The sequence below is a fragment of the Ambystoma mexicanum genome, chromosome 6q (genome assembly GCF_040938575.1).
Source record: "Ambystoma mexicanum isolate Mex_15411 chromosome 6q, UKY_AmexF1_1, whole genome shotgun sequence".
Classification (NCBI taxonomy): Eukaryota; Metazoa; Chordata; class Amphibia; order Caudata; family Ambystomatidae; genus Ambystoma; species Ambystoma mexicanum.
Window position 1 is genome coordinate 874,072,567 of NC_090937.1, and position 22,058 is coordinate 874,094,624.

At 49.7% G+C, this 22,058-nt stretch overlaps 1 protein-coding gene across 4 annotated transcripts in view; it reads right to left on the reverse strand.

Moving 5' to 3' along the window:
• SH3RF1 (SH3 domain containing ring finger 1) overlaps positions 1-22,058 on the reverse strand; it is a 493,515-nt gene that overhangs the window by 72,374 nt on the left and 399,083 nt on the right. For all 4 annotated transcript variants that reach the window (XM_069631396.1, XM_069631395.1, XM_069631393.1 and 1 more), the window contains 2 exons: positions 10,154-10,324; positions 9,306-9,577 (listed from right to left, as the gene is read on the reverse strand). In XM_069631396.1, coding sequence (XP_069487497.1) covers positions 9,306-9,577; positions 10,154-10,324 — 443 coding nt within the window. The remainder of the gene's footprint in view (positions 1-9,305; positions 9,578-10,153; positions 10,325-22,058) is intronic.

Below are 22,058 nucleotides of genomic sequence, written 5' to 3' on the forward strand. Positions count from 1 at the left end.
GTGGGATCGTACCTTCTCGAACCTCTCGTTGAGGTCCTTCACGGCTTCCACCAGCTCCTCCTCAGAGGCTGAATCTGTGTCCGTAATGGCCACCGCCCCTCTTTTTCCGCCGGGGTCTTTACGGGGTCTTGTCGATGGGCTGGAAAGAGCCTTCCCTCTGCAGGGGGCAGGGAAACTCTGGGCCCGAGGTCGCCTCCACTGGTGTAGCCCCCACAGGCTTCACCAGGGCCGCTGCGTCTCCCTCGATAGAGGCCTTCGCCGGGTGAATCAAAGCCCTCACCACTTTGGATGCGTTTGGGGCCTTCACCTTGGGGGGAGGGTCACTGCCTCGCTCCCCCTCAGCTGAATCCTTCGAAATCGACCGGGGCCTCTCCAGAAGCTTACCCGGGTTCTCGGACTTCCTCTTCCCCCAACCAGAGCGTTGGAAGGTGCGCCCTGCCTGGAAGCCGAAGAGCCCGACCTTTCGGCACTCCCGGTGCCCGCAGAATTGCGGTGCTTGGCCTTCTGTTGGGCCCCGTCGCCGGGGTGCCCTCACAGGACTTAGAAGACTGCTCAGATCTTTTCTTCTCATCTAGTTTGGCCCTTCTCCAGCCAGCTGGCGAGGCGGGAACGACGATCCTTTATGGTCCGTTCCGATAGGTTCTTGCAAAACGCACAGTCCTTCTCCACGTGCGTCTTGTCCTCATGAAGGCAGTAGAGACATCTCGAATGCTCATCCTCCTTGAACACATTCTGTAAACCGCATCCAGGGCAGTTCCTGAACAGCTTGGATCCGGGCGCGGAGCTTCCCTTGTCCTGGGCCATGTCCATGGAAGGCCTCAGGTCTTCTGGAATCCTCCAAGAAGCGTAGCTCGACAAAAACTTCACCCTTGAGGGGCGTAGAAAATTCCGAAACGGGTCCCCGTTAATCGGAGTAGTAACGGTGGAGCTTGAGGCTCGATTGACCGAAAAAAAGAGATAAACCTCCCTGAAAAAACGCAAAACGCAGTAAAAGCTCGAGAGCTAAAGCACGAGGACTCCCAACACTTGAACGTGCGGTAAAAATCTGAAGACGGCTGCCAGAGGAGGGGCTTAGGAAGAGGGCAGTATTACCCAGAGACCAGTGATTGGTTACTAGTAGAAAGACAGTTCAGAAGTGAAACTGAAACTGATTTTTTCTTTATCGAGGATTCCCGGCCTGACGGGGAATATTCATGAGCATGTGAATCCATGCCAGACCCCATGCTGGAGAAATACAAAATAAACATGCAACAGTGCTAAGGGGAGATGTGGGGGTGGAAAGGACAGGGTTGCTTTGGAGGTGTATCTTAAGGGGTGTGAAGACGCTGCACCTGGGAACGGAAGGTCTTGATTGGGGGTAGGAGTGACACTGATGTTGATGGGTATGAGGCTATACATTCTTGAAGCAGATTGACAACGCTTGTTCGCTGGTTCTCTGTTTTCTGCTGCTCTTGTGTAGCCAGGTCTAGGCTTCTGGTGATCTGGTGACCACCTGCAGTTAGGAGAAAGCATGAATGCTGACAGCTTGCAGGTGATAGGTGGACTTTGAATGCGATTCATGCTTATAGGGGTAGCTAGAGACGTTTGGTGGGTGTGTGTGGGCATTATGTGGTTCCATTTGCAGCACCTTCCATGAGAATGGATGTGGCGTGAAAGGATGCTTCTCATTGGTTCTAGGGTGGCGATGGTGGGTAGGCTGGTAAGCAGGGCATTTCCTCCATATGGGTCAGATAGGCCCAGGGCCTGTATAGTGGACTGTAGGTACCCACAGGATGGATAGTTGCCTCCGTTCTGAAGGAGATGTGGCTGCTTAAGCAGAATCCTAAAAACTTGGCACAGGGTGTCCACTGAAGGTAGAAGCCCTCAAGGTTTATGGTAGAGAGCCAGGTATTATATGGGTATGCTCACTGTTGGTGGGGTGCAGGAAGTTCATCTCGGTGGAGCTCAGTTTGAGGTTGGCAACAAGCACCCTGGACTGCATGAAGACTACATGGTGGATATCTCGATGCATGATCTTTTCGGTAGTTGCGTCTCATACGGGCATTCGAGAATGTGGATGTTGAGGCCGGCAAGGAGGGCTCCCAAGGTTCCATTGAAAGATTGAAGATCATGGGTGAATAGTAATCCCTGTGTGACGTATATATCTGGTGAAACGGGTGGTGGTCTTCTAGGCTGGAGGCACAGCAGCAGAGGACGTTCTCTTTGATACCCATGTGCTTGTGCAGCAAGTTGATGAGGTACTTGATCATCTATCTGTGAAAGGCTGCAAAGAGATTGAGGTGTGCCAGAAGGCTCAGGGGCCCATTGTCAAGGAGCGTATTGTCTAATCATTTGGATGGTGGCTAACTCCGTTCCGCATGAGCGTCTGAAGCCTATTAAGTATCCAAGTGGCTGTTGACATCAATGTGTACTTAAAGTTGGGTGGCTACGACTCCTTCAAGGGTTTTCCTTAGGAAAAGATGGCAACAGCGGCATGGTGGCAATAACAAGATGGTGGGGTTCCCAGGTTTACGAATAGAACCTCAGTCAGGTGACTTAATGCAGCTAAGGCAAAGTTGAATAACAGGCATGACAGACCGAAGTTTATAAGACAAAGCATGTCAACAATATACGAGTCACTTCACGAGGATGAGCACACAACCGCAGACGGCATAGACGTTTCCATTCATGTAGAGAAAGAATTTGGTACTCCTGGTGCGATCCCCAGAACAAATGGTAGTCAATGGTGTAAATAATTCAATTTATTCCATGTATTTGTTCCATACATTCATCATCCTTCTGACCTTGGTTAATCTCCCAATACGTGTTTCCCCATAGCTTTGGCTATGGTTCTTCAGGAGAGATTTCCTTGTTTTTTTCTTTTTCACAATCTTGTTTAGCATTGTTGGTTGTTTGTACTTATACGAGAAAATTCAGATTTTCATTCTGACATCTTGTGCTTAGGTTGGTGCAGGTCCATCTAAAAGGTGCGATTGCCTTGATTCCTCCACGATTCCATTCATACCTTTGTAGAGGGGCAAGTAATCAGCAGGTCCACTTCAATCCGTGGTGCTGATGCCACTTGGCTTTTGTCACACTCCATTCCGCCATTTTACCTCCACTTGGGCCAAATTCAGCACTCAACAGTAATGTCTTTGGGCAGAAACGGGGGGGAGGGTCTGGGGGGAAACTGGCCGAGAGAACAGGCCTGATTTAGGGAGCAGGATAACCTGGACCAGACCTCTAATGTTGTGTGTCTCGCTAAGGGTGCTTTAACATTTCTGGGCTGCCCTTACACCAAATTACATAGCACCTGTTCGGTTACTAGCTAGGTAATTAAGGAGTATGACAATTGTTTGTGTAGCACTGTCGCCAACACGGGTTTTATCATTTGTAACTACTTGCATTAAAATGTGTTTCTTGTATGAAATGTCGAACAAAAGGGCGTCTGTTTGGAGTACCTTTGAATGCACCCTCGGAGCCGTATGGGTAAAAGCATGCCCCGGTATGGCACCCCATCCTTTAGGCCTTGGAGGGGCAGGAAGTGAACAGCGGGCGTGCCATCACTTGCGACCTCGATGGATTTTGCGTTGGGCCTCGCCGTCACCCTGTGACGCTTATGGGGCGGTTATCGTGAATACTGCTCAGGAGGACTGAACACTGGGGAAGTGCTATGATTGGAAGGGGATGGGAGGGGGGACATGGAAATTAGGAGGTGAGATATTAACAGTGTGGGTAGATTCGGCTCCTAACAGAGGAACTAACAGAGACGCTTGCAGTCAGATTGCAGACACAGTGCACACGCTGGTGTTTTCTCAGCTCGATGCAGATGTGCCAAAAACAACAGCAGACTATATCCATTAAAGCACACAAGGTCTGCAGTCAGTCTGTTAGACTGAATAATGCGAGACAGATCTGAGAATAGGTGTGCAGCAGTCTACTGTGGTCACTTATTTGTTGTGAGTTTTATACGGTGCCAAGATGGTATGCGTTCTGTGGTGGGGGTGGACTTCGGGTATGTGCTTATTGTCGGTTATTTACAGGGACAATAAAAGTGAAAGAGTATTTCGCTGGGTATCAGATGAGCTGACGTGAACTCAGCTGACGTAGCCATCACCTGATTGCCGTGTATACACAGCGAATCATGTTATGGTGCAAGTGTCATTGCACAGGAAGGCGGAAAAGCGGCAGCCTAACTAACCCCTTCCCTTCTGTGCTGCAGCACAGGCTGGCGTTTTAAAGTCTGGTGTGATATAAATCATTGGTCCGCCGCCGTACCACTAGTTCGTTTACATTCTGCAGAGCGTACCTTTAGTTCAAAGGCTCAAGAAAAGCCTCCTGAACGCTTTTTCTTTCCCCTAAGCCTAATATAGAATTAGCTCAGACCGGACATTCGCCACCGGGGAAGGGCGCTCAGCCAATCAGGTGGCTGGAACAGTGGCCGAGAATAGACATTCTCAGCCCGCTGTCACAGCCAACCGAGGCCGGTCCTTCCCCGTGTAGCGCATTTTTTTTGTTGTTGTTTAATGTGGGGAGGCAACAGGGAGCCTCTCACCAAATTCCCCTGATCTCCTTTCCCACCCACTCCCCTCCATCCCCACTTAGCTGCGGGACTTTACCTTTTTCGATGTCAGGCTAGTAGACATCATGGATATAAACAAATATTTAAAAGGGTGCTTTGTGTTGCTCACTTTAACCATCAATGGTTTGCAAGTTAAGTGGTGCTTTGCAACTTCTTTCAGCTGGAAATGTGCCATCATGCATATGAAAGCCTCTGCTGCTGATCAAATAAATGTTTGCAGTTCGCTAAAATACTGTAGAGCTTCTGAGATGCCTTTGAGCTAGATCTATCAAGCAAGTAACATCAAACTTGCTGGCCTGTCAGTGTTATTTCTAAGTAGTCTACTGAGAGTTAAGATGACATGGCTTAATTGCAGCTGCAAAGGTGCTACAGGTTTATTAGAAATAAGTCTTAAACAAGGGTGCCTTCAACCACTTGATTTATATATGTTCCTGGCATGGAGGGCATGCCTGAAGAAGCATTGTCAAAGTCAACAGTTTTTGGCTTGTGTAGGCATTAGATAGACACATGCCAGACACTCGTATGTCTAGATAATCACACCATGTTCTACCTGTTGCATCTTTTTGTCCGGTAGTACCATTATGACAGTGCCTGACAATTGCCTAGCTCATGCCTATAGAAACGCCAAATCTGTTGTCTTTGCCAATGTTTGGATTCAATTGAAGTGACTACAGCCAGAAAAGGTAGCAGGCGCCCCTCTCTCAAAAGAACACGGCATGATAACCTGTTCAGTGGTCATTAACCACTGAGAGTTTGCAGCCATTTGCTTTATGCTCACTGTATCTTTCACAGATGGGAAATATCCATTTAGATATCAATCTTTGTCCCGCCCTCTTGGGCAGTTCAGCACCGAAATGCTATGGCAATTCCCTTCTGAACAAGAGTACAAACAGCAACCCCATACACGTGTTTCAGCCTTGTTGGGGGCATCATCCGTGAGGTGGAGCTGTGCCTCTCTGAGCACAGTGAGCAGGGAGTCCATGTCTGGTTGCTCCCATGCAACTTAGGGTGACCAACCCCAAGTTCCTTCCAAAAATACAAAAAAGGTAGCAGGCGCCCCTCTCTCGAAAGAAAATAACATATCATATACCATTACCGGCAACTACAAAATGTATTGAGTTTAAGGTACAGGCATGGGCTTGCTTAAGTGATGTTACTTACAAATAAAAGTATTAATGAACAGAAAAGATACAGTAATTTAAAATGACAAACTGCCACCTGTCAGATGGATTACTTCCTGTACTATTCTTTTTACCTACTGACAACATATAGAGCCCTACGCAGTTTACATTTTCTTGTTAATCATATGTTTAAACTATATTTGTAAATGTGGGTTTTAGTGAAAATGTTGGCCCACAGGTAACACTAATATGTTCTAGAGAGATGTGTAAAATATCATCTTGCTTAATTTGCATGCACAGTTGAAGCAGAAATGTTCGTTTATGAATATATTTAATTTATATTTCTGTCGGGGACGAATCTAGTGCCATTAGTTTAATATTCCAGCTAATGTCTAGTCTGGCCACAATACAAAATGATCAATTGAACATTGCAAACCAAAGAGCAAGCCCTGACCTGCCCCACACTGTCCCACCCCAAAACCCTCCACCCCACCCCACTGGTCCCATCTGTCCCCCATCCCATTCCCTCCATTTTGGATGCAGCCAGAGTACCACTAGTTCCTTTACTCCACTTCCCCTACTTCCTGCATGGTGCAGCTCTATATCGGAAGTCTTATGTTGATCAGATGTGCAAAGGAAATGGAACACCAGGAAGGATAAAAAATACTGAACCCCTAAGGCAAAGCGAGAAAGGGGTGGGGGTCTGTGTATTTTGAGAAGGCCACTCCTGATCTCTCAACGATTAACACCCAAAAGGCAGGCGATATGCCGTTTCCATTAATGTCCCCTGGCAGCCTCGTCTGCTAGAGGACAAGGCTTTTCTAAAGCCTGAAGCTCTTGCTCATGTGTGAGAGCTTCATGCTTCAGAAAAAAAAATCCCTTTCTCTATAATAGTGGTCAAGCACCTGCGAGGCATCCCTTTAATGTCGTTCCTGGGAGCTTCAGGAAAAAAGGCCCTGGCTTCCAGTGGCCTTGCATTTTCAGCCTGAGGGTTATCACTGCATCTCTTAGGTAAAGGGATGCCTGCGAGGGGCAGTGCCACCATTAAGGCTGAAAGCATGTGGTGCTGTCCCTGCTAAGCATTGTTTTAGGTAATAGATGCAGAGATCAGCTTCGGGGAGAGGGTGCTGATCTCTACAAAGGCCTGCCTGTAACCCATTAAGCTCGTCAAGAGGGTATGGCCTAATGAGCTGGCAGGCCACGCCCCCTTAATGAACACGTGTGTGCATCAATGAGGTGTAAGAAGGAAAACACAGACATTTGGCATGGGCAAGTGTTTTGAGACCCAGCCCCTCGTGCACAACAAATATTTTTGAACAATCTTGACATTACTGACCTCACTGAAAGGTAAAGTGCGCTGCTTCGTACGACAGACGTAGCACATCATGAAAACAGATAATGCCAACATTTTAGGTGCCAATCACAGGCCAGCAATTTACAAATGAACGTGCCTTTGCCTGCTTTATTATGAAAATATAAGAGATCTGTCCAGTCCAACGAAAAGCTACGCTCCCGAGGTTGTGACAGCTTCCCCTGGCTGCACCTCACATTTCTCCATCTACCGCCTCTCTGAGCCACGTGCGTTAAGCTCTTGCCTACGGGCAGGGATACGTTGCATTTGGGAGCAGGAGAAAGATGTCTGTGTTGTTCCGTTAAGCCCACCTGCGCTGTGCGATGGCAACAGGAACGCAGATGTTTATCTGTGGCTTAAACCGCCCTTAATTGCCTCACATCGACCCGCGGGTCAGGATATAGAAGGTTAAGTACCGCCTTCGTTATTGTGTCTACCGAAGGCGGTGTCTTAATGCGGCTGCGCGCCACGCCGGGCTACCTCACAGTGCTCAAAAGCTGCACCCTTAACAGGTGAAGCATGGCGTTAGTCAAGAAGCGGTTATTAAAGTCACAGGTGTTTTGGGGTGAAGCCACAGTTTCCTTGGATATTATCTTAAAGAGTCCAAGGAGTGTCCAAATACCAGAGTTAAAAAAAAATGTACACAAATAATTTGAGGGGGAAAAAAACTAAAGCGCGTACTATACACACGCTGAATTACTATAGAGAAAAATGCGTTCGTAGTTAAGTCATCCCAATAGATAGATTTGAAAGTGTAGTCTAAAACAGATGTGAGGGAAGAGATTTCCAATTATTTGTGAACAATCCAGACAACGACTGAAGCTTTGTTTTTCGCCTTTGCGAACCTTGGGCTTTTGAGCAGGAAGCAGGATGTTCAGCGTTGCTTTTCCAACCTGGGGATTCAAAATGGACAGTCTTCTGCGAAAGAGACGATTTTACAAAATCAGCCTTGCCGCCATAGGTGCCGACTCCCGAGTACACACGGGCAGAGGGGGCAATTGAACCACGGAGGCAGGAGTGTCATTTTGCCCCATGGACATTCTGCATGCATTTGTATTGGGACGAACTTGCACTTTAAATCGCTCAGCAGGCCAGGGCTCTGGCTCCTCTCCTGCTGGGCTGAGGAAAGGCTCAGTGAAGTGCTAGCATGCATCTTGCAATATTACCAAGTGCTGCCAACCTCAAAGTGAGAAGGCCACCTCATCAATGGACCACTTGAGCCTTTATTGCAGGGTGGAAGGGGGGGCAAGGCAGTGGACAGGCACTAGGGGAAAGGTGGGGATCCAAATGTGGAGGAAAGACAGCTCAGCAGGTTAAGCAACGGTTGCTAAAATGGTATATGTTTAGACCCGTCATTAAATCCAACGGATTTTTTCCAATTATTGCTGCAAAACGTGCTCTAAAATGGGCTGTTTCGACGTGGGGATAGGTACAGCACGCTTGCTTTGCTTGCTGTGTGAATTTCTGTCCCCATAGTAAAAATCTTAAAAGTTGGCACCATGCTTGCCACAACCTCTACAGCAACTCTTGTTGGTTTACCCCCCTTTTCACCTACAAATTAGTACCCCCCCTTCCGAGAAGCATGTTTTGGAAGATTACCTCTCACAGAGACAGATACCCGTCATAGAGAGAAGAGAGCATTAAGGCTACGGCTGGTTAAGTGTTTCTGTCTGTGCCCATCCAAGAGAAAAGACAGCAACGGAGACCAAGTATTGAAATGCGTAGACAAGACTGGCTTCGATTCCCTCTCTGCCATCAACATTTATAGCCATGTAATCTGACATTAGTGCGACATATACAAAAGTCAAACATCCACCCCAAAAGTCAAATGGGGTGCAGAGTTTGCTCCTATTTTGTATGTATTAACAATCCATGAGAATCAAAACATAGTTCGTAATCTGTCAATCATTCAGACATACATTAATGTAAGGATGCATACAAGGCTTAAAGGAGCCTGCTTGGCCAAGATGGCCCCGCCTGCCCTGATTCCACTGAGGGAAGAAGTATCCTGGTCCAATATGGTTGGATTTTCATCACTCCCAGTGAGCAGGGTAAGTAACGCTAGAGTTGTACAACATACATTGCCAAAGCCTCAGTAAATTGGTTAAGAGTTTTCTGTTAACAATAACATTGTCCAAGTGCATGAGAAAGATCTTGCTAAACTTCTTTACGCAAACACATTTAACGTTAGTGAAATTATTAAAAATACACCCTAAAGCTGCAACGACTGATGGCCCATACCGACTGCCAATAGCGCTGCACAACTATGTACCTGTTCGGACAGCATTGCGAGCCTGGTTGACGGTCATTTGGCCGCTCATGTGCATCAAGACCTTGGCCTGCGGGCTGGTCTGGATATGGGTGGCTGGAATGACCGCCGTTGGCACGCCGTTGGAGCACACCACCTTGTTGAAATCCACACCATTGCCCTGGACTTTCTGAGATGGTCCCGCCGCTGTTGACGGACTCACCATAGTCACCACCTGCCCCGTCTGACCAGCGGTAGCCATGGCAGCCTTTGCTTGACTGGCATTGGTCACTGCCCTAACAAAGGGGAGGAAAACGTGCATACAGTTAGAGGCGGACTTCTAGAACATTACAAGAGACACACACACTTAAAGCTTCATTAAATCAAACGAGTAGCTGAATGAACATTAGCACAACTGTCAGAATAAAGATATTAACCTGGATTTAAAGTGACGTGTTTATGCCCGATGACAAAAATCACATGCACTTTAACATGGCCGACCTTACAAGAATGAGTGCAAGTAGCTGGATCTCCAAAATAGATCAGTGCATAAGTAGCAAGTCAGAAGTGCAAACTCAACCGATCCTTCTTCTGACCGGGAGAACATGTGCACTTCTGCTAAGTGATTGTAAACATCTACTTGGAGTGCCGGCTAGAGATGAGCCACCCCAAGGATACCCACATAAGGGAGATTTGAAAAATAACCCTCGTCATTAACATCTAAGGTAAGCGCAGACTGGGCCTCCGATCATTTTCTGAATTTATGATAAGAATGCCTCAGAGGTTGTATGGCTGCGGCAGATCTCATGGAAAATATGCTGCACCCGATACAAGGCAAACACGTTGCTCCTCAGTCCTCCCCACTGACCTACCTTGTGACCGCTGCCACGTAGTTACCAGGGAACACCCCCATTTTGTTTGTGTGCATAGAGGTCCCTTTGAACCATCCGTCCTGGCAACGTTCAAACACCAAAAACATCTCGCCTTTCCGCAGCTCCAACTCATCCTCTTTCCGAGGGGCGTATGGGTAAATGGCAACGTATCTGGAAACAGAGTTGAAAATACATTACTGTGTACCACAAACAAAGAGTCTCTCAATCAGCCCCCCCCCCCCCCCCAAAAAAGAAAAACACATACGGTGTGTGCTATAATACAGGTGCCGGCAAACTATGGCTCGCCAGATGTTTTGGACTACAACTGTCATAAGCCCTTCCAGCATAGAGAACGAGGGATCATGGAAGTCGTAGTCCAAGTATCTGGAGCACTGCAGGTTGCAGACCTCTGCTATAATCAACGAGTACAGCTCAATGCCAACTTTACACATTTACACGACAGTTCCATGCCTGCAGTTGGAAACACGAATCATATCCTGAAAAATGACTAAAGTCAAAATACAAAAAAGGTATTCAACAAACGTTTTTGTTCTGGCAGTAAAAACAAATACTGCAAATGAACTTTATAACATAACACTGCACACCAAGTGAAAGTTAAGATGCTGCTTTGTAGTGATTAAGTGAAGATCTGACAATCTTAAGGTGCTGGGGCCAAAACACAGTTCTTGCACATAGATTGTAGTACAAAAAGCAAAACAGAAAGAGTATAACTAAGGGAACAATTCCCATATAGGTAAAAAACCTTCCATGGATCGCAATCCTCTGTTTCACTATCTTTGGGCCCATCGTTCGCATAAACATCTGGATACGGTTCCTTTAATTTCTGATTTTCTTATCAACGAGTTGATTTTGGAGTCTAGAACACGCTTATATCAACCTATTATATATTTTTGCGTCCTATGTTTTCCACACTCCATCGAATACCCAATAGCACTTAGAAGATTCTAATTGGGAGGTAGGTCTCTAACGAATACAACTTTGTTTTCATTCTTTAAATCATTTTGTAATACTGAGATTAGTTCTTTTTTATGATCCTAGAACACAGGATTGTGATCCATGGAAGGTTTCTTGCCTATATGTTAATTGTTCACTTAGTTTGGCATACAAGGTAAACCAACTTCTTGTTAATCTTATGACACACTGTCAAATTGAGGCATCATTAATTGCATATTGATGCTGAACTTTTTGTTGATTTCGCAGATACTTACATTTTGCCCCTGAAGAAGGGATGCACTCCTCGGAAACAAATGCTAGCAATGACCATGTTCCCCTCAAAAGCGCTGTCCCGCTGCATAGAAAATAACCACCACTTAAGAGCTTTGTCACAGACCGCTTTAGTCAATGCTCTCCCACTCCTACCACCATTTCAGCCACTAGCAACACGTTTTGAAAATTAGTACATACAGCCAAAGCCTGTACTCAACTTGGGTGGACCCTCGAGAAAAAGGTGGGGGTATAAAATATGCTGCAAAACTAAACCTTACCCTTAATATCCCGACTAGCCTGTAAAGCTTGCCATACAAATGTCTGTTCAACTAAACCTTGCCCTTATTGTCCCGACTAGCCTGTAAAGCTTGCCATACAAATGCCTGTTCAACCAAACCTTGCCCTTATTGTCCCGACTAGCCTGTAAAGCTTGCCGTCCAAATGCCTGTTCAACTAAATCTTGCCCTTATTGTCCCGACTAGCCTGTAAAGCTTGCCATACAAATGCCTGTTCAACTAAACCTTGCCCTTATTGTCCCGACTAGCTTGTAAAACTTGCCATACAAATGCCTGTTCAACTAAACCATCACCCAAAGTGTCTAAGGGGTCAGCACCTAGAAGAGGGGGACCCAGGGTTGAAGACATCACCCAAAAGTATTTGTGAAACAGAACCTTTGTATTTGTTTGTTGGAACTATCAGGCCCTCGAGGCCAAGAGACTTTTTATTGGAAAGAGACTTTGCAGCCATCAAAGAATCTGATAACTGGGAAGGAACTATTGACTTGTGCTGCGAAAGCTCGAGTGTGTGCTGTGCCCCAAGGTCCCATCTTACCCTGTGCGCAAAACATGGGGAAGGGAGATCCACGCCATCGCATCCTGACATATTATTTAAGAACACTTCTTTCTTTTTCTTGAAAACTATCCTATACTCTTGTATTTAGCGTAAGGATTTGGCAATATGTTTTTCTTAGTATAGGCCTTTTATTTTGACACGACCACACAAGGACCGTCTTATTTTCATTTGATGGTTGACGCTTGCTCCCATTTTAGATTTAGTTTGTTTTTTCACCCTGCATTTATAGTTCAATAAACACCCTTTAACTGTGATCACTTGTGTCTGTCTTTACTGTTGTCACAATGAGTTCCTTACAGCAGACACTGCTTTTGTTACACAAGTATGTTTTTCAGCACTGTTTAAGAAGCCATATTTTTTAACGAGCATCAAGTTAGGTGCAATCTTTCAAATATAAGTCTTCTAAATCCTCCCCATTTCCAGCAACCTGATCCAAGCCAACAGGTCCACGCAGATCAATTCCAAGCCACTACATTGCAACCTGCCAGAATCCCCATATTGTCAAAGAATTGCCACATTATTATTTTCTTCAAGAGTGGGACAAAGGGAGTGTTGGCATTCTTGACGATTCAATATAGATCTCTAGTTAGTTAGAATTTGAACTAGAGATGAGGCAGCAGTCTATGTCAAAAAGCCTTTGTTTTTGTTTAAGCGCCAGGCCCAATTCAAGCCACTTATTGGCATTCAAAAGAAGCCATAGCAAAGCCAGTAGGTTTTGGATGTTACTGTCGAGTGTATACTCAAATGCCCCAATACCCTCTTATACAATAAGGTGCTCAGACTGGATATAATTGAGACACCTCCAGCGAAGTGAAATGTATGTTTTCAAGTAATTCAAACAAATATTATAAAGTGTTCTAATGATTGTGATGTTTTCACCTCTAAAAGCCAGCAACACGCGAGGAAGATACCTTTGTAAATATGTGCAAGGCCATTTCCCCTCCCACCCTGCGGAGACTGCCAAACATGAGAGCAGAGGCCCGCGCCGCGCTGCCCCACCTCCCCCAACTAGACTGGAGCCGCTCCAAAGATGTGTAGCCCCCTCTGCAGCACCCAAGGCCACGGCCCGCCACCTGCATTATTTACAGCACAGCAGTAAACCCCTGCCTGAACCCACACTTCCAAAGGCGCCCCCTCGTAAACCCCACAACCCCCGAGAGCATTTTAGACTTATGGCCCTGTGCAATCAGGACACCCAACACTGAGGCAACACACAGCGGCACATTTATAACCACATCTAACATGACAGGGAGGCTTGTACCGCCCGTCCCATGCCCTGAAGCTTAGCCCCTCAACCTATGTCTCCGGTCAACAGGACACTGGTAACCATGCTCTGACTAATGACCATTAGACCCCTCACAAGGTGCATTCCTCCTGTGTTGCATTAACCTGTAGAATAACCTATTGGAAGATTTACTAAAGAAGATAATATTGCAATGACTGAATGACTGCGGTGTGCATGGCCTAGGGCAAATAAGTCAGGAAAAGACATTCATCTCTGACACTGGCCGCGATGGCACAACAACACCGCCCGGATGAACTCAGCCAACCTGCCAGGCCCAGCCCAACCCACGAGGCTGACCAGTGACGTTCTCCAGCCACGGCCAACCACATCTCAGAAGCACCTATAGTTAGTCGTCGCCACCCAATCCCATTGAACTTGTGCCCCCTATAGTATGTAGGTTCTTATGACGTTTTTTGTAAATATATACGCCTGTCTTTGCTATTGTCAGACAGAGCGCTCTTGGAGTTTGCAGAGTTCTTTGCATGCCATATTCTGATTGATAAACTCCCATTTAAGCTCACCCGCACTCTGTCTTGGCCTTATTCCCGACTTGGGAGAGTCCTTCATTGTCTCTCATTGCGGGGAGGATCGTGCTGGCTGGGGACGCTTGCCTTCAATGACTAAAGGACAGCAATATAGTTCACACTATTGCATATTACAATAATCATTAACACAAAACATGCACCGACTAAAAACAGAAAAAGCACAGCAGAAGAATATGGCAAGGTAAGGCACTGGGAAGTCTTTCCATGCAATTGACAGAAAGAGGTAACCTACTGCATCTGAGACACACAGAGCAAGCTCACCTCCCAAAAACATACAAAAGGATGGAATAATGGTACATCACTAAGGTGGGGCTAGCAAAATCTACTATCTCACTTGCATTGGCAAGTAGATTTTATTAAGGGCGAGTACAATTTGCATTGTACTCGACCTTGCTTGCGAGTATGGGGATGTTTGAGGCTTATTTGCCATTTACTGCAAACAAACTCAAACTGTGTTTGCAGTAAATGGCAAATAAGTTTCACTGTTCATGGCTGACTGTGGGTGGCAGCATTCCACCAAATATGAAGTGTGCTTATTGTGACACGCAGCATTTTACAGAAAGCACCGGTATATATACTGTCACCCGTCACAATGGGGCGAGTGCATTTCTGTTAGGTTGAGTATGTATACTAAGGAACTCGCCTTGCAGGTCTAGTGGGATTTTTAAGAATTTGTGAGTCCTGTAAGGTGGATGAATAGTCATACACATTTGCCATCTACCAAAGGAAGGATTTTTGTACACTAGATGTCGTTAATGTGGCATGTAAGATCCATAAGCTAAGAAAGGAGCATGTAAGAGAAATTTATTCATTTAAAGGGTTCCTTTAATCCTCTGCTTAGCTCAGTATGGAAATTCCTGCCTTTTAGATCAACATTGTGTTTGGCGACTCTTTTTCAGTCCAAGAAAGTGCACAAACACATGTACACACACTTTTTATATATATGTTACAGAGTCAGAAATATTAACTCTGTAGTGGACACCTCGAAGGAAGTGCACTTTTTCTTTCGGATCCTTATAAATGTGTCACTGTTTGATGAACTGGTTGAAACATTCCCAAGAAAATATACATCCAAGTGCAAATTATTGTAGAAAGTTTGAAGTCCCATCGGGCAAGGGGTGGGAGAGTCAAAGGTGGGGGACCCAAAAGTTGCATTTCCTATCTTAACTCCCATACGGAATTGGTTCTCACCCATCTAGAGAAAAAAACTGCTTGACAGATTTACACCAAACCTGCATGAGAACCTTAGAATCTGATCATACTCACTGTCTTCCCGTGCTCGAGTGGAAATCAGTTCAGAAGCTTTTATGAAATTCCCTGAAACCTGGTTAAAAAAATCCAAAGTGTGGTGGTATTTTGAGCATGTAGACCTATTTGTGGGACTACATATTGCAATTGAGAATCATGAGTAGGTTTATTCAGGTCTGTTGCCCCAAATGGGCCTCTCTGAATGGCAAAAGAGGTGATGGCTGAAAGGTTTAGATTCAATCTCAACCTTTGGTATTGCTTTGGGTAACCCTCAAGATCTGCCTGCCAAGTCATTATAGAATTGCTCCCACCCCCAAGGGGCAGTCCATCCCGAACTGCAAGGTCACATCCCTTCTGCACGAGACCACAAGCATCTTCAGACAGGTTTCAGCCTTGTTGGGCCTCATTTGTGAAGAGTAGCCTGGGTCTCTACTTGAAAGAAAGCCAATTGGCTTGATTAGGGCAGGGCTGAACATTTTTGAGCAGGCTACCATTTTTGTTCATGGACATTGTAGTAGTTGAGGCAGCGGAATCCACTGTGAAAAAAACGGAAAAAGAAACCACATATTGCAGCCCACTGGGGCACACCTGAACGAACAAGTTACTCTCTTACCTGGTAACGTTCTTTCGATGGGATGGTCCAACGACGTATTCCATATCTATGACAGTAATCACCACAGCTGTGCTGCTTCGGACAATCTTGCGGTGTCTGCATCCTGCGTCGATGACATCGATACGCTGTCCTAGAGGGCCTCAGTTGAGCCGACGTCACTGGATGTTATAAGTAGGACGCACGACGCCCATAGCCTCAGTTGTAGTTTTTTTTGCCCCCGGAACGTGTTGCACCAATATTCTGCCAGTATGACCAAAGAAAGCCTTGCGGAAACGTAAGCTGCAATCGCATAGGAAATTCTGTAGCGGGGTAGGCAGGGAGGGAGCGATATGGAATACGTCGTCGGACCATCGCATCGAAAGAACGTTACCAGGTAACAGTAACCTGTTCTTCGAGGGGATTGGGTCCTCCGACCTATTCCATATCTATGACAGACTCCCAAAGCAGTACCAACGTAAGGAGGTGGGAAGGAACAAGTTACTTACCTGTAACTGTTGTTCTCCAGCATGGGTCTGGCATGGATTCACATGCTCATGAATATTCCCCGTCGTCAGGCTGGGAATCCTCGGTAAAGAAAAAACCAGTATCAGTTTCGTTTCTGATCTGTCTTTCGTAGTAATAACCAATCACTGGTCTCTGCGTCATACTGACCACAGCCAATGACTGCCCTCTACCTAAGCACCGCCTCTGGCAGCCATCTTCAGATTTGGAAGCACGTGAAGTGGCAGTATGACCAAGTGAAGAGCCGCAGAGGGGTAGGCGGGAGGGTTCGCATGTGAATCCATGCCAGACCCATGCTGGAGAACAACAGTTACAGGTAAGTAACTTGTTCCTTCTCCAGCATGGGGTCTGGCATGGATTCACATGCTCATGAATAAAGAATACATAGCAGTACACACATGCACAACCACGGGAGGTGGCAAAGGCTCAACATTAAGCATCACATCAACTCAACATTAAGCATCTTACCTCCTCACCAGGCTCACCTCAGGCGAACAGGTTGCGCAGCACTGCTTGGCCGACCCTGGACTCCTCCCTGGAATCCCGGTCGACGCAGTAGAATTTCGTGAAGGTGTGCGTCGACCTCCACGTAGCAGCCCTGCATATGTCCAGCAGGGGCACACCAGATAGGAACGCCGTGGTAGCTGCGATCGCTCTGGTGGAATGGGCTCTCGGACGGCCAGGCAGCGGTCGGTTTGCCAACCGGTGACAGCACATGATACAGCCGGAGAGCCATCTGGAGATGGAAGCCTTCGAGAGAGCCTTCCCCTGATTGACAGGTCCAAAGTTCACAAAGAGTTGTGACGTCTTCCGAAAACCCTTCGTATGGTCCACGTAGAACTTCAGCGCTCTAGCTACATCCAGCGAGTGCAAAGTCCTCTCAGCCGGCGACGAAGGCGACGGGAAGAACACAGGTAACACCAAGGGTTCGTTGAGATGGAAGTCCGACGGTACCTTGGGCATGAAGGAGGGGTGCGTCCTGAGCACTACCCTCGTGTCGTGGAAAGTCAAGTACGGGGCCTTGCAGGAAAGGGCCTGGATCTCTCCCACTCGTCGTGCGGAGGTGATGGCCACAAGAAAAGCTGTTTTCCACGATAGAAACTTCAACGGGGCCGAGTGCAGAGGCTCGAACGGAGGTCCCATGAGCTTGGTCAGCACCACGTTGAGCTCCCACGCCGGGGCCGGAGCCTTCACCGGCGGGAACGATCTGAACAGTCCCTTCATGAACTCTTTCACCAGACGATGAGACCACAAGGACGTCCGCCCCGTGGTTCTGGTGTATCGGGAGATCGCCGCAAGATGAATCTTGATGGACGCGTGTGCCAGACCAGCTTTGGCCAGCGTCAGCAGGTACGGCAGTACTTGGGGGGCCGTAATCCGTAGAGGGTTAATCTTCTGTGCGTGGCACCAGACAGAGAACCTCTTCCATTTGTGTCCGTAGCATTTAAGAGTCGAGGACGCCCTGGCCTTTGCAAGAACCTCTCTGCAATCGGCCGGTATGTCGTATCCTCCAAACTCTAGCGCTGCAGGAGCCAGGCCTGCAAGTTCAGCGACTTCGGGTCGTGGTGGAGGATGGCGCCTCCTTCCCTGGAGAGTAGATCCGCGTCCGCCGGCAGCTTGATCGGCGGGGACGCTGACAAGTCCAGAAGGTCCGGGAACCATATCTGCCTCGGCCACGCAGGTGCGACGAGGATCATCCTGCACCGTGACCTCTTGAGCTGGTTGACGAGCCGGATTAGCAGAGGCAAGGGAGGGAACGCGTAGAGGAACAGGCCCTCCCAGGGGAACGAGAAAGCATCGCCCATGCTCCTCGTCTGGGGAAACCTGCTGGCGAACCTCCGGCACTTGGTGTTCGTCGCCGTCGCGAACAGGTCGATCTGGGGTGTGCCCCACCGTCGGAAGAGGCGATCCACCAGATCCTGCCGTAGTTCCCACTCGTGGCACGAGCGCAGCTCCCTGCTGAGTGAGTCGGCGATGGTGTTTTTTATCCCTGCCAGATGAAACGGCACCAGAAAAATCCCTTGGGCAACGGCCCAATGCCACAGGTCCTGCGCCTCCTTGGACAGCGCTGGGGACCTGGTTCCGCCCTGTTTCCTGATGTAAAACATGGTGGTGGTGTTGTCGGTGAAGATCCTCACCACCTTGCCCTTGAGGGACGGAAGGAAGGACCTGAGGGCCCAAAACACTGCACGGAGCTCCAGGACGTTGATATGCAGGGACTTCTCCGTCGGGAGCCAGAGTCCCCTTGCGTGCAGATTTTCGGTGCGCGCTCCCCACCCTTCCAGGGAGGCATCCGTGGTCACAGTCTCCTGGTGGGCTGGGGTCTGGAAGTCCATGCCCGCCGTCAGATGCGCGCGGGTGCCCCACCACCGTATCGCTCGTCGGAAACTCTCGTCGAGCTTGATCCTTTCCTCGAAGCTGCCCGTCGTCTGGATCCAGCGCGCATCCAGGAATTCTTGCAACGGGCGCATCCGGAGCCTGCACATGGGAATGAGGTAGATGCAGGAAGACATCATCCCGAGGAGGGACTTGATGGACCTCACTTTGGCCGCGTCGGCCACCAACATCCGTTGCACCTTGCCCAAGATGGTCCTGGTCCTCTCCTCCGACGGGGAGGCCAGAAGGGACACTGTGTCGAGCCTGGCTCCCAGAAACAGTGCGACTTGCGCGGGCACCAGGTGGGATTTGGCGTAGTTCACGGAGAATCCCAGGTCCGTGAGGAGTTGGACGGTCCTTGCCGTGTGGACCACGGCGAGCTCCCTCGTCTTGGCGCGGATGAGCCAGTCGTCCAGGTAGGGGTAGACGTGAATCCCCTCGCGGCGCAGCTGCGCCGCCACCGGTGCGAGGCACTTGGTGAATACCCTGGGTGCCGACCGTAGTCCGAAGGGAAGGGCTTTGAACTGGTAATGACGCCCTTGGACCACGAATCTGAGGAATTTGCGGTGCCCCTTTAGGATGGGAATGTGGAAGTAGGCATCCTCCAAATCCAACGACGATAGGAAGTCTCCTTCCTCCAGCTGACCCAGGACGTGCTGGAGGGTGACCATCCGGAACTTCTGCGCCTTGATGAACTTGTTCAGACGTCGCAGGTCTAGGATGGGGCGCCATCCTCCCGTCTTCTTCTTCACGAGGAAGTATCTCGAGTAGACTCCGGAGCCCCGAAGCCTCTTTGGGACGAGTTCGATGGCGCCCTTTCTGAGCATCGCCTTTACCTCCAGGAGAAGTTGAGGGACGTGAAGTTCTTTCCTGGCCACGGGGGGGACGCGCGGGCACCTTCTTTGAAACTCGAGCGCGTGGCCCCGGGCCAGGGCGTCCAGCACCCAACGGTCGGTGGAGATGGACTCCCACACGCTGACGAAGCCCGCCAGCCGGCCTCCCACCGGGGTGCTTCGGTGGGGGCCCGACCCCACGGCCGGTTCAATCCTGCTTGGACGCGGCCTTGCCGCCTTGACCTCCTTGGCTTGACGGTAGGAAGCGAAACCGCCGCCGGAACCTTTGGAGGCGCCCTTGCCTCCGCCGCTCCGAAAGGGCGTCCGTCGTTGCAGGACTCCAAGGGCCCGGGCCGTCTCAGTATCCGCCTTGATGGCCTGAAGGGAATCGTCCACTGTCTTCCCAAACAGGTTGTTCCCGTCGAAGGGCATGTCCAGGACTCTGGTCTGGACGTCCTGCCGGAAGTCCGTAGCTTTGAGCCATCCACGACGTCGAAGGCAAACGCCGTTGCCCAGCTGGCGGAACCCGGTGTCGGCGATGTCCGTCGCCACGGTGATGGCGTGGTCCGAGGCCACCTCACCTTCCTGCAGGATCTCAAGGGCCTCCGCCCTCTTGTCGTCCGGCAGAAAATCCAGCAGGGGAGCCATCTTGTACCAGAGCTCCCTGTCGTAGCGGGCCACGATAGCCAAGGCGTTGGCCGCTTTAATCGTCGTCGCTGCCGACGAGATGACTCTACGTCCCATAGCATCCAATTTCTTTCCCTCGCCGTCCGGCGGGGAAGTCGATGTGGAGGCCGCACCCCCCCCCGCTTTCTTCCTGGCTGCCGCGGAGACGACGGAGTCCGGGGTAGGCTGCGCCCGGAGGCATAGGGGGGCCGTGTCCGGGACCCGGTACTTTTTCTCGTACCGGTCTCTTCTAGCTGGCGTCGTGGAAGGGTTCTTGAGGAGGGAAAGGCCCTCATCCCAAATGTCGTCCAACAGAGGCACTGCGAGGACCGTCTTCCTCTTGGCCTCGCGCCACTGATAAAGGAAGCCTTCCTTTTTCTTCTCCTCAGGGCAGAGTTGGAAAAGCTCGGAAGCCCTGGAGATCATGGAGTGGAAAGATCCGATCTCGTCGGGCGGAGAAGCCCTGGTGGGAGGCGACGACGGAAAATCCTCGTCGTATGCCTCGTCGTCCGTACCCGTCGCTGCCGTGTCAGTCCCCGTATCATCCCCTCGGGTGGACGGGGAGGAGGGCTGGAAGGGGCGCGACGGTTGAAAAGGAGGTGGTGGATGGATCCTTCTTTTCTTGGTAGGGGGAACACCAGAAGGTCCCGGTTCTGGATCCCCCGACGGGAGAGGTTCCTCCGTCGGTAACGGTAGCCTCGTCCTTATCTCGGAGCATAAGGACTGTATGGCCAACAAAATGGCCGCCGAGTTGTCTTGCGGCGCTGGCAGAGGGGAATCCGACGGGCGAGCAGGGGCCCCGTCGGTATCCTCGACGATGTCGTCGTCGTCACCTGCGTCGGGGTCCATTCCGACGGGCTGGCCTTCTTCCACGCCTAGGCCGTGGCTTAAGACCTCGATCAGCTCCTCTTCTGAGGTTGAGGCCGAATCTCCGACGACGCCCTGCCCCCCCTTCTTCTTCCCCACGGAGGGTTTCACGGGGGTCCTATCGATGGGCACAAAGGAAGACTCCCTCCGAGGAGGCAGGGAGATTCTGGGCCCTGAGGTCGCCACCACTGGTGCAGCCACCACAGGCTGAGCCAGGGCCGCCGCGACCGTTTCGATAGAGGGCTTGGTCGGATGGATCAAGGCCTTCACCACCTTAGGTGCGCTCACCGCCTTATCCTTGAGGGAGGGGGCACTGCCACGCTCCTCCTCTGCCTTAGAGCTCGACCGGGGCCTCTCCAGGAGCTTCGCCGGGTGCTCGGCCTTCCTCTTACCCGACCCAGAGCGTTGGCTCGTGGTTGATGGTGCCGGGGAGGGTGCGCCCTGCCTGGCGCCCGTAGAGCCCGACCGTTCGGCGCTCCCGGTGCCAGCGGACTCGCGGTGCTTGGCCTTATGTTGGGCCCCCGTCGCCGGGGCGCCCTCAAAGGTCTTAGAAGACCGCTCGGATTTCTTCTTCTTCTCGCCAGACGGGCTCTTACCCTCCAGCCAGTTGGCGAGACGTTGATGGCGGTCCTTCATGGTCCGTTCCGACATGTTGCCGCAAAACGCACAGTCCTTCTCCACGTGCGTCTTGTCCTCATGAAGGCAGTAAAGGCAGAAAGAGTGTTCGTCCTCCTTGAAGACGTTCTGCAGCTGGCATCCAGGGCAGACCCTGAACAGCTTTCCGGGCGTCGAGCTTCCCTTCTCCTGGGCCATCTCCGAGACCGGGCCTGAGAAGCTTCTGGATTCCTCCGAAGTGTAGCTCGACGAAATCTTCACCCTTGAGGGGCACAGA